The sequence below is a fragment of the Lygodium microphyllum genome, chromosome 11 (genome assembly GCF_053477565.2).
Source record: "Lygodium microphyllum isolate KBCC chromosome 11, Lygodium_microphyllum_v1.1.10, whole genome shotgun sequence".
In the NCBI taxonomy this organism is placed as follows: domain Eukaryota; kingdom Viridiplantae; phylum Streptophyta; class Polypodiopsida; order Schizaeales; family Lygodiaceae; genus Lygodium; species Lygodium microphyllum.
This window is the reverse complement of record NC_141145.1, coordinates 29,765,892-29,779,079: the sequence shown is the minus strand read 5'-3', so window position 1 is coordinate 29,779,079 and position 13,188 is coordinate 29,765,892. Positions and strand designations below refer to the sequence as shown.

Sequence of the window (13,188 nt, the reverse complement as noted above, 5' to 3'; positions counted from 1 at the left end):
TCCTTTATCACGTGGCTGCCTAGCCCTTTGCTGAATGCTGTCACATCTTCTTCAGCTCCAGGTCTTGTCTACTACTGCTGCCTTCTCTGGATGCTGCTCCCATAATCAAGCGATTACTCTCTTAGGTGGTGACTTGATTTCTGCTGCATCAGTGGCTGTTGTTTTTAGTGCAGCAGGCCACCTTGCTGTTCAACATCACTAACACCTCTATTTAGCCTGCGTTTTCTTGCAGAAGAGGCTGCCTTGCATCCAATATTACCTTTCCATCTTGTCCCCCAGCTCCAAATTGCTATAGGTGATCAGCTGTCATTGTCTATAGGCAATACATTGTCCTGTCATCTACAGCCTGATCTCAGCTTTGACTGGTGGTTATAGCAGTCAGGATCCATCTTTGGTGGACACTCCGTTCCCACCCTCAGCTTGCTCTCACAAGAGCTACTAGCTGTTGGATACCTTTGCCATTGAGCACTCTGTACACTTTCATTCATTATTCCTTTAGTTATATTCTTTTTGCATTAGTGTCTGAATTCATTGTGCTTTAGTTGTGGTCATACACTTTGTGTTTTCTTTTGCAAACCCTGGGGTATCTCCATCTCTCTCTCTCTCTCTCTCTCTCCTCAGCAATGTACATCTTGGCATGCTAGATTCAGGTAGCTCTTTACTCTGATTTGCTTGCAATGATTGCTTTCTACACATGCAGGAAACTTTGGTCATATAGTCACGATTGCGACTTCTTCCACGCTGTTGCCATGTGGCACTTTTTAATTTTCAACCCTTATAGTTTGTTAGTCACGACTTTTTGTTTTGCTTTTTGAGAGTATGGTGGAAAATTTCCTATAGTTCAATTTGTTTTAAAATAGGTTGGCTAGTTTGCACTCACTTTAGGGCTATTTACGTTTGTCTCCGTGTTTGTCATCACCATGGTTTTCCTTTAGATCGTGGTCACTTTCTCAGTGAAACCAATTGTTAGTAAATCAATACAAAGAGATCCATCAACTTGAATGAAACAATAGGGGGAGCTAAAATTCTCTTGCACAAATACTCAAGATAGTGACACACCATTGGGCCAAAAACCTTTGCATTCCTTGTCAAGAGATGGAATCGTATGCTTTGGTGCCATGTCAAGGAATGGTAGGGTTTGTAGGGAGAAAACACTAAGTATACGGCAAACATTGTGACAAAGAAAACTCAAAACATAAAAGAAGAATGAAGAATGATGAACATGGAATCATGCTGATACAAAGGAGTGGAGCTCAGAAATAACGATACTGTCTTGGGCTGATCAGGCAGTAGCACTTGCAAGGGATTTGCGTTGTGATGGGAGCGAAGGGCGATTCTTCAGGCAAAAGTGTCGATGACGAGGAAAAGAGCTGTCTATGGAGGGAGTAAAAAGCAATCCTCTAGGTTGTGGAGTAGTCATTGAAAGATGAAGGATAGCAGTAGAGCTTTGGTTGCTCAACATCCCTTGCAATTTTCCACTTATTCCATGAGTCCAAGATACATGAAAGTACAATCAATTGGCTCTTCTGCCACTCATGAGCAATCCTATATCCTTCGAGTACAACATTTGGTATGTGATCTCAATTGCAAATACAGACGCATTGAATCGGTTCAACAGATCTAACACAACTTGGATCTCTTGCCAAGTGTGCCACATGAGAACAATGCAAACAATAGCCAATCTTTAGCTTCCATGAAAGCAAACAATAGCGCAATATCCAATTAGCCTCCATGACAAAAAAAAACAGTCACGAACAACTCTAAGTCATCTTCACCGAGGTCTAGATAGCTTTGCCTGTAATGAAACAGTTTTATTAGGGCAGCCAGCAGATTTGCCACAGAATATAAGCAGCAAATCTGCTGTTGACAGCAGCAAGAAGATGCTGACCAGCAGTGCTACCGCTAGAGCAGCCTATGTTGTTCAGTAGACACTCTCATCTGCCTGGAGACAGCAGCACCGAGCTGTTACAGTTTATAGCTGTCGAAATGAATATTGAGTTATTTGTACATATGCCAGTCTTTATCATAGTGTTCATACTTACATGTATTTCATTTGTACTCTTTGGATGCAGATTCGGGCTGTTTTGTTGGCTCGATTAAAGGCAGCAGTTCAAGAAAGAGAGATTGCAGCGAAGGAGAAGAACGATAAGGAAAGAAATGCACAGGAGCTTCTAGCTGCTGAACAAGCTGCCATTGAAAAGGTGGCTCAAGTTTCAAAAGAACTCGAGGCTGAGGCAGAAGTCTGCATGAAGGTGTGGTTGCTTTTGGTTCTCTCAATTGTGGGTTCCCCCATCACTTAGAATAACTTATCTATGATGTTTTGTTGCAGTTGAGGGACTTGCTGATTGATCGTGGCAATATGGTTGACTCACTACAGTAAGTTTTGGGGTTTCTAAGCATGCCTTCTATTTTTCAAAAGCTTGATGTGCATAACATTTTCTGAATGCCAATGCATGTTATGGACACACTTCTACTGTTGCAAAAAAGCCTTCATGTATCAATTTTCAATATGGATATAAAACTAGAGATATAACAAGCCATACCATTGCCGCTAGAGATAGTCAAGCTTGGGCTGCCATGTGGGTTCACTTTTCACCTGCATGTTCGTGTTAGGGAGGGCATCCATCAATTGCTTCACCTCTCCTATGATCAATGGAACCTCCCTACGTTCTCTCCCTGGTCTCAGATTTGGGCTCTGCCTTGTGGCAAGTCAGTACATCTTTGTGATATGCCAGGTGTTCCCTAAGGTAAATTTGGCATGTTAGGGCACAAAGTACTCTCTTTGAAAGTTGAAGGCCAAGGCAATGCTTGACAACCACAACCTGCAGGTGTTTTTTCATCGACCCTATTCCCCGTTACACAACATCCATTCATGGCAACAAGTCTTTCGATAGGGCATCCTAGTGAGACAAGTCAATGGCCATTCTTTAGCAACCTAATGAGATTGAATTAGTGCCCTAGCCAGGCCATTCTTTTGTTTGAATTGTACAAATGTTGTCTTGGTTGATATATGTAAAAGCTTTTTGTGGCCCATGAGATTTGGGCACACTTTGTGAGTCTCTTTGAGATTCACACCTCTAACCGAGTCACTTAGGCAATGATGTTGTTGTACTTGTCCGTTGCCTATTATTCTACCTTGAAGGACTACATCAACAAGATGGAGCAGCTTTGTAGTGATATTGCTTCTAGTGGGAAGGACACTGCATTGCAAGATTTGACAGTTGCATTTGTTTACTCAAACTGACCTTCCATATCAACCTAAGAGCCATAGTCCATTACCTTGCATATACAATAATCTAAGAACAGTAAATCAATAAAGTAAAACTCACAAATAGGGGAGCTAGAATGTTCTTAGTCAACGATACTAACACTGATTGGGACCAAAGCTGGGATTTAAGATTGCTGAAGAGCATTACAACTATCATGAGGACATGTATTTTTGAAACCTCACTTAATATGTGGATTAATTTTTAATCACATGGTTAAGTAAATGTTGCACATGTGAGGTGTAACTGGATTTAGAGTAAATTTACGAGCTCGAGACCCGAGGAAATCACAGGATGTCAAAGGCAAAAGTTGCTATAAGTTATGTCGCACAGGTACTTGGTGGTACTTGGTGCCAATCGTTGGCCTAGGTCATTCATTTGGCCATAAGTGTCAATTGTTGCTGACACTAGAAAAGTGGCGTTTAATGGTACCTAACGCCAATTTGATGGTCAAAGATGGCGCAAAGACACTTGGGAATGAAAGTTGCCTAGCCAATTTAATTATTGGCCAGTTAGATTATTTTTCGGGGAATCGAAATAATTATTAGATTAATTTTTAGTATTTAAAGACCAAAAATCAATATTTAATTATGGATAATGTTGGAAAGACCATTTGGGAAGGCTGTCACTTGTCAAAAATGCCTATGCAAGACTGAAAAACGTCTTTAGAGGCTGGAGAGAGGCATTTTTAGTGTACTCAGCTTGCAAGAGAGAGAGAGGAGATGTTGTTGGTCTCATTTGCAGCCATTGGAGGACCGTCTGAGGTAGCCAGGGGCAAGAGAAGACCAATCAACAGCAGGTGATAGCATCTACAGGCTGTTGAGACAGGGCAGCAACAGTAAATGACTGATTTTCTTCAATTCTTTGCATCTACAAGCTGTTGAGGGAGAGCAGCAACAATAAATGATAGATTTTCTTCAGTTTTTCGAGAAGAAAGTCTGAATTTTCTCTCTCCTCAGCATTTTCTCTCATCTCCCAGCCTTTCTACAGCCTTGATCCAAAGATTGTAGCATTGAGATCACCAGAGGTTGAGAAATTTCAGATTTCTTTGTTGTAAACCCTAATCTATAGGAGAAATTAGGGTTTAGCAGCAATCTCAAGAAGTGTGCCAGAAAGTGGAAGCTCCAAGACTTGGATTCAATGGGCTGAAGCTATTTTTAGCTTATTCAACTGGAGGAACTAGTAACGGGTGAATGCCAATTGATTGCCTGAATCAAGGGGCAAATCAGATTAAAGACTTGCTGGTCATTTTGAATAGCAAGGGGAGTTGGAATACCAAAAGAAATTGGGAGAATCCCATTGTACATAAACTTCTTCTTCAATTAAGTTAAATAAATATCGAAAGGGGCGCCAGTTTTGGGGCCAACAGGGTATCCAATGTCCAATATTATATGGTAAAGTATACTTTTCAGTTTTGTGAATTTGTTAATTGCTGTAAATAGTGCAATTAGGTTATTTATTACCCTATCTGAGGAGGAAGGCTAGTTTCATGGTTTCATTGGCCGGGGCACCACTCAATCTCTTGATTTGGTGGGCTCGAGGCACCTGATTGCAAGCCAAAGCTTTGTGCTAGTGCTGATTTTTACTCTCAGCTGAGAAATTACAACAATATGTCTTCATATAGTGAGATGGACTCGAGCAATGATGATGCCTCTTAGTATGAACGTTCACATGGGAATGAAGGAAATGCAATGTCTGACCTTGGACAAGGCTCAGACCATGGACAACAAGCTGAAAGTGTTGCTATTGGGCAAGATGCACGCCCTTCAGGGCATAAGGAGGTTGATGATCAGCAAAGTGAAGAGGAATTTGATGACCAGTTCAAAAATCAGATGAGGATAGTAGCAAATCTCTTTGCTGAATTGGCAAAGGATTCTCAATTTACCTGATTTTTGAATGCTCCAAAGAAGGACAGCAAAGGAAAGAAGAAGAAGACGTCTTCTACACCTTCAGGATAGCAAGATGCACCGAAGATAATGCCAAACCCTTCATTTGAAGCTCCCAAAGATGTTAATGAAAAAAAAACACAATGGATTTTGGATAGCCGGGCATGCATGCTATGATGGGGCAGCTAGGATATTTTGGTGGAAGCACTATTTTTCATACTATGGTTGGACAAGGACCGCATATGGGAATGTATGGCACAAAATCCCTATGGCATGTAGCAACCAATGCATGGTGTGTAAGGCCTGATGCATTCGGGTATGGCTAGAAATATGCAAAACCCTATGTATGGCAACATTGGCTTGATGCTTGGGGCACAAAGTAGCATGTTTGGTACTGCATCTGCACTCTCGAATGCTTATGGGGCTCAAGGAATGAATGTTGGTCATGCAAATGCTCCGTTTGGCATTGGTTTTGATGTAAATTTAGCAAATGCACCCTTTTTGTAGCAGCCAGTGTATGACAACTTGACACCCAAAGGGGCAGCAAAAGACGATGATGAGGGTGGAAAAGCAGTGAAGTTTGAGTCCTTCAGCGGTGTACAAGGTAGGCTGAAAGCTTTGACTTTCATTCAACAGTTTGATGCAGCCTATTTAGGGGGAAAACTTCACGGAGTTCTCAGATTCGAAAAGCAGCCACTTTCTTGAAAGGGAATGCATTACAGTGGCGGTCCTGAGCACTGTCAATGTGGGTACAATTCAAACAAATGTTTGCATCGAATTAGTTGACTAGTACCTTTGAGGTGGACATCATGACAGCTTGGAATAAGCTGGATGCTAAGGAATGTAAGATTTTAGAGCAATATAATAAGAAGTTTTGGGATGCATTGTTGTCTATTACTTCTTATTGCCCCGTACCCCTTCATGAGCAAGTGGAAAAATATGTTTGTGGGCTGCCCAAAGGAATCAGGGTTTTTTGCATTAAATCCACCATATCTAGCATGTCTCGGCTTATAGAGTCTGCTGCTATAGCCGATGCTTTGCTACGTGGGAAGGATTCGGGCTTCCTAGAGAGTGGGGAGAAACCAAATAAAAAGTTGTTTAAGACTGAGGAAAAGGACAAATTTGAAAATCAGCCTGAAAAGAGGCCAAAACAACAAAGAAAGGGCTTGAAAACATTGGCACAACATAGGGAATTGATGGTTGCAAATAAATGTTTTATTTGTGAATAGGAGTGTCACATTGGAAGGGATTGTCCCAATAGGCAGCAAGCTGGAAAATCAGAAAATCAAGAAGATTCTAAAGGAAAGAAGCCCAAAACATCAGTGGGATTGGTGCGCGATGCTGTTAGTGATCAATACAATGATAATGTTGAGTTGTGCAGAGCATGGGGCAAAATTAGGGATCGACATGCATTGATTTTCTTTGATGATGTTGCACGAGCCAACTTCATCTTTGTTGACATGGCCGCCCATCTAGACATGAGAGAGGATGAGATGGGATCCACGGAGAAAGTTGGAATGGCATGTAAAGACCATGTAGAGCCCGTCACACCACTCATTGGAAAGCTTCGATTGCATTTACAAGGATATGGGGACAACGAAGAGTTTTTCATTGCTCCACTTGAGGGTTGTGATGTATTGCTTGGTATGCCATGGTGCCACCGTATGTATGCAGTGATTGATTCTCGCGCAAAAAAGATCACTATTTAGCATAAGGGAAAGGTACTTACAATTGATGTAAAGTGTAAAGGTGAATCTATCCCTGTTGTATCTGTAGCTACCATTTCTAAAGTAATGAAAAATCATATTTCAGCGTACTTGGTTTTTACTAAGGATAAAGATGATAGTGAGAATGTTGGGAACATGTCTAATTTAGAGAAGGATCGCATGTCATTTTTGAAAATGTATGCTGATTGCTTCTCTCAGTCACTTCCAAGGTAGTTACCGCCTGAAAGGCTAGAAGATCATGGCATAGATCTTATCCCTGGGAGTAGCCCACCTAATAAGCCACCCTACAGAGTCAGTGCAGTCCAACAGGAGGAGATTATGAGTCAAGTAAATGAGCTGTTAGAAAAAGGGTTGATTCAGCCTAGCTTATCTTCTTTTTGTTCTCTAGTGCTTTTGGTGCAGCTTGCATGAAATCCACTTTTTGGGGCATATTGCATCGGCTGATGATATTCACATGGACCCTGCAAAGGTTGAGACAATACAATCATGGCCACCTTTGAGGAATGTGCATGAGATCCGTAGCTTCTTGGGTTTATGTTTTTATTACAAGAAGTATGTACTCAGGTTTGCTGAAATTGCATCTCCATTGCATGCCTTGCAGAAGAAGGATGTGCCATTTAGATGGACACCAATGGAAATTTTAGCATTTGAAAAGTTGAAGGAAAAGATCACTTTAGATCCTGTGCTTGTGTTGCCAGATCTAAGGAAGTCATTCATAGTTTGATGTGATGCATGTGGTAACAACATTGGGGCTATTCTTATGCAGGACAGGCAAGTTGTGGCTTATGAAAGCTGAATTCTCCATGGTGCAGAAAATAATTTGTAGGTCTATAAGAAAGAGCTCTTGGCTATAATTCATGGACTATCTACATGGAAACAATATTTGTTGGGGGCTGATTTTACAGTGCAGACAGACCATCAAACTTTGAGGTACTTTTTGATGCAGACAAAGTTGTCAGAGAAGCATATGAGTGGGCAAATTTTCTCTCTATGTTTCATTTTCAGATTGTACATATTGATGGTAAAAAGAATGTTGTGGCTGATGCATTGTCACGTAAGCCACAAATTTCAGCCGTCAGCATGGTTTATCACACTGAGTTGGATGCCATGAAAGAGCAATATGTTGCTGATTCGAACTTTGCTAATGTTTATGATCAGCTTTGCAATGGCCAAAGGCATGGACACTTTGTGCTAAGAGATGGATTTCTGATGATGCATGGATGACTGTGTGTCACAAAGCAGTTAAGGCCTAGAGTTATCATTGAAAGTCATGCTCCTCTGTGCCTAGAGTTATCATTGAAAGTCATACTCCTCCGTATGTAGGACATAGAGGTATTGATGCCACGGTTAAGGCAGTGGAGCATTGCTTTTATTGGCTAGCTTTGAGGCATGATGTAGAACAATTTGTTAAGACATGCATCGTATGCTAGAAGGTAAAGCATGATAGGCAAAAGATGCCGGGGGTTTTGTTGCAGCCCTTGTCTATTCCAGATAGGCCTTGGTAGAGCATTGCAATGGACTTTATTTTTGAGCTTCCTAAGACACCTACAGGGAATGATGGGATATAGACTATTATTCGCAGATTTAGCAAAGAAGCCCATTTCATTCTGATGAGGAAGAAAATAAAGGTTGATCATATGGCAAGATTGTTTTTGCAGTACATCTTTAAGTATCATGGTATGCCAAAGTCGATCATTAGTGATCGAGACCCTCGGATGACCAGTTTATTTTGGAAGGGCTTGTTTGAGAATATGGGTACCACGTTGAAATTCTCATCATCCTTCCATTCGTAGACAGATCGTCAGTCTGAGGAAGCAAATTCCACAGTGTTAGATCTTTTGAAGTGCAATGTTTCAGACCACGAGACATAGTGGGAGTAGTATTTGCCCTTGGTTGAGTTTGCTTACAACAACACAGTGCATAGTTCTACGGGCAAAGCTCCATTTGAGGTAGCAAGAAGGTACCACCTATTTTGCAAACTAAGGATAAGATCTTTGAGGCTGATCGTTATGTGGAAAACTTGGATGTAGCCTATGCAAAGATAAAATATGCACTTCAAAGATCGTAAGAAACGCAAAAGAGGGCAGTTGATCGCCATAGATGTGCTTTGTAGTTTGTTGAGACAAGGCATTAGTAGTAAATGACAGATTTTCTTCAGTTCTTCGCTAGAAAAGTCTGAATTTTCTCTCTCCTCATCATTCTCTCTCATCTCCCAGGCTTTCTACAGCCTTAGTCCAAAGATTGCAACATTGAGATCACTAGAGGCTGAGAAATTTCAGATTTCTCTGTTGTAAACTCTAATTTGTAGAAGAAATTAGGGTTTAGCAGCAGCATCGAGAAGCGTGCCAGAAATTGGAAGCTCCAAGACTTGGATTCAACAGGGCTGAAACTGTTTTTAGCCTATTCAAGTGGAGGAACCAATAAATAATTGAATTTGGAGTATTTTCCATCTCCATCAAAGCGGGAAGGCCAATTGATTGTCCGAATTAGGGGGCAAATCAGATTAAAGACTTGCTTGTCATTTTGAACAGCAAGGGGAGTTGGAATACCAAAAGGGATTGGGAGAATCCCATTGTACATCAACTTCTTCTTCAATTAAGTTAAATAAATACTGAAAGAGACACCAGTTTTGGGGCCAACAAGGTGTCCAATGTCCAATATTATAGGGTAAAGTGTACTTTTCAGTTTTGTGAATTTGTTAATTGCTATAAATAGTGCTTAATCAGGTTATTTACCACCCTATCCGAGGAGGAAGACTGGTTTCAACAACTCCTGTGATTGCCCTGCTAATCAAGATTTAGGATGGACTTTAATGGTGACCAAGCGCCTCTGCTCCAGTAGGTGGTTATTGCACTCGGGATCCATCTTCGGTAGACCACACATATCAACATCTCCCTTAGCCCCATGAGAGCCATCGATTGTTGGACAAATCTTTCTTTGAGCATCTTGTGCATTGTTTTCTTCATTTACATAATTGATTCATTCACTTTAGAGTTCTCTTTCTTCTTTGTTTGTGTTTTGCTTTTTGCGTTGTGCATTTTGTGTTTTGTGTTTAGGGTTTGCGTTTATTGCGTTACTATGTGAGTTATTGTGTTTCAGTCGTGTTGGTACATTTTGTGTTTTCTTTTTGTAAACCCTAGCACATCTTCATATGGTATTAGAGCCAAAGCTCTTCTAAAGAGTATCTTGTGGTATTGTGGAGGCTTGGTTTTGTGCAAGATATACAGATGATACATAACCATTGCACAATGTCTTATATGTTAGCCTGCTCTTTATCATTCTCAGTCTGTCATCTCCTGGTTGTGAGCTCCTATCAGAGTCTGACAGGAGACAGAGGAGCTCTGTCAGTTCATTTAGTGGCTGTCCTTGTCAGTCTGCAGCCTCTGGGAGTCATACAGCCCATACTGGGCTGTTATTCTGCAGTCGGCCCATTTTCTGGGCAGGTCGACCAGATCTGGCCAAAGTTGACCAGATCTGGCCAAAGTTGGCCAGATCTGGCTGGTCGGCCAAATCTGGCCAGGTCGGCCAGATTTGGCAGGTCGGCCAGTTTTCTGGCCTGGGGGCTATATATAGCAGCCCCCCCAGTCATTCCAGCATTGTACTCTGCAGGTTCAGCACTGCCTCCGTCATCTCCGTCTCCGGCATTGGTGCTGCCATTGCTTCCAGTCTGTTCTGGTCCCCTCATTGACGCTCCGGGCTGCGTGCAGGGACTGCTCTGTCCATTTCAGTGTATTCAGCATTCATCTCAGTCAGTGCAGACTTTCTTCCTTCATTCTCTGCTTTCTCTCTCCTCTCCTCTGTGTTCATGTTCTTCTTCCGTTGCGCACTCTCACATGGTATCATCGCCTGATTGAGAGCACGGAGGACATACCCTCAGGAGTGAGATACCTTACTGCTGCTGCCATCTGATCAACAACTGCCAGGCGACTTCTTCAGGAGGCCTTTCAGCCTGCGTTTTGCTGCCCACGCTGTCTGCAGAGGCTGCCACGTCATCCAGCGACGCAGAAACCTTGCGTTTTCCACCAGGCTGTCCCTCCTTCTGCTGGGCGACCTCCCTACAGGCTGCGTTTTGCTGTTCTGCTGGTCGCTACCACTCCAGGCGGCACATTTCCTGCTGGCGACTTCTTTCCGGGCTGTTTCCTGGTGCTGGTGGTCTCTCTTCTGGTGATTGACATCAGTTATCTTTGCGTTTTGCAGATCCAGGTGTTTGTAGGCATTCTCTGCCTGCGTCTTGGTGGTTAGTGACCACATTGCTGGTCATATTTCGACATCGGCACAACTTTCTTTGGTATTTTGCAGATTGGAAGATGTCTTACCAGTTTTCAGGCTTTGATGACTCAGAGGATGAACTTCTTTCTCATCATTCCTCTGAGCGGAGGCGGGCTTATCGTGAGGTTCGACGTCGGGAAGAACCTCCTCGCACTCGTCCTTCTTCAGTCCATGCATCTCAGAGGGTTCCATCTACCGCGAAGGTTTCTTCCGTGAAGACTGCTTCAGATGTGCGGATGCCTTCTTTGATTCCCTCTATTCAGGTGCCGATTCTCCCTTCCTTTCCGAAGGAAGATAAGTTGGATGGTTCCAACTACTCCCTCTGGTCATGCAAGGTAGCCTGCATCCTCGATACATTTGACCTTTGGGAGCTTGTTTCTTCACCCATCGACCGTCCCCCCGTGGATTCGTCCGATGGCACCTCTATGGACCGTGCAGCCTTATGGGATAGGCTCAACTCTCGAGCCCGTTCCTTTCTTTTTATGAGTCTCCATGATTCTGTTCTTGTACATGTTCACAGGTTACAGACCGCGACGGAAGTGTGGACGAAGCTTGTGTCTTTGTATCAACACAAGACATTTGCCCACAAGATTTCCTTGGAGAAGAAGTTGCGGATGCTCAGTCTTGATGGTTCTCCTTCCATGAAGGAGCACATCACGAAGATGGAGGATATGCGAGGCGAGCTAGCCTCTCTTGGTCATATGATATCGTCTGAGGATATGGCGATGATTCTGTTGACTCAGCTGCCATCACCTCGTTGTGATGTCTTCTACACCAGCCTCATCACTTCGAGGACCCGTGAGACACTCCTATGGGAGGAGCTTTCCCCGCTTGTCTTGGAGCATGACGAGCGACTCAAAGAGGTGGGAGCCAGTGGCTCCACCAAGGCATTTACGGCCGGCACAAGTGGCGGCAAGAAGAAGAAACAAAAGAAGGAGAAGGCCAAGGACAAGAAGGAGGAGGACAAGAAGGATGCGAAGGAGAAGAAGCCCAAGTGTCCCCATTGTGGGAAGGGCACTCATCCCGAGGAGAAGTGTTGGCAGAAGTATCCCCATTTGAAGCCTAAGGAGAAGGACTTGAAGGCGGCCCCAGCCACAACAGAATCTACGTTTGTGCATGTCTTTGTTGAGGAGGATACAGCCCTAGCTTCTACCACCCAGGAGAAGCCTTGGCTCGTCGACAGTGGAGCATCTTCACATATGACCTTCCGTCAGGATTGGCTTCAGGATCTTCGTTCCAGAGGGGGTACAGTCACCATTGGTGACAATTCTACAGTCCTTGTTCGAGGCGTGGGGACTTTACCTATGTTTTCTGACAGACGGTCTTCCTCCGCCAAAGTTCTCTATGTCCCTGATTTGGGTTTTAACCTATTATCAGTGCATGGCCTTACTCAGTTAGGTACCCGAGTCATTTTTACACAGGATGCAATCACAGTGGAGGATGCTTCTACAGGTGATGCTCTTTGGACAGGTACACAGGAGGGTGGGCTTTATACGCTCACAGCCTTGGCTGCGCGGACTTCCCATGAGCTTGGGCTGCTTTGGCATGCTCGGTATGGTCATTTGAACCTCGATTCTCTTCGCCGGGCTTCTAGGAGGAAGATGGTGGAGGGACTTCCTGATTTCCCTCCTATTCACACTTTGTGCCCCAGCTGCTTGAGGGGCAAGCAGCACAGGCAGCCACACCCTCAGGTTGCTTCTAGGAGGGCTACTTTTCCGCTTGAGTTGGTTCACACCGACCTTTGCGGACCTATGGGCACGGCCTCCCTTGGGAAGGCCAGGTATTTGATGCTGATTGTGGACGACTTTAGTCGTTATGTGTGGCCTTATTTCTTGGAGTACAAGAGCGAGGCGTACTCCCGTTTCTGTGAGTGGCAGGTGTTTGTGGAGACCCAAACAACTTCCAAGGTTCGTGGCGTTCGAGCTGATCACGTTGGCGAGTTCACTTCTCACCTTTTCTCTCAGTTTTGCAGGGATCATGGTATTCGGGTGGAGTATTCCCATCCGAACACACCATCAGAGAATGGTGTGGTGGAGCATG

At 43.5% G+C, this 13,188-nt stretch overlaps 1 protein-coding gene across 2 annotated transcripts in view; it reads left to right on the top strand.

Annotated features, from left to right (window-relative positions):
* The window catches only part of LOC148028659 (uncharacterized), a 38,078-nt gene that overhangs the window by 6,032 nt on the left and 18,858 nt on the right, over positions 1-13,188 (top strand). For both annotated transcript variants that reach the window (XM_087687459.1, XM_087687457.1), the window contains exons 5-6: positions 2,073-2,252; positions 2,330-2,376. In XM_087687459.1, the coding sequence (XP_087543585.1) occupies positions 2,073-2,252; positions 2,330-2,376 (227 nt within the window). The remainder of the gene's footprint in view (positions 1-2,072; positions 2,253-2,329; positions 2,377-13,188) is intronic.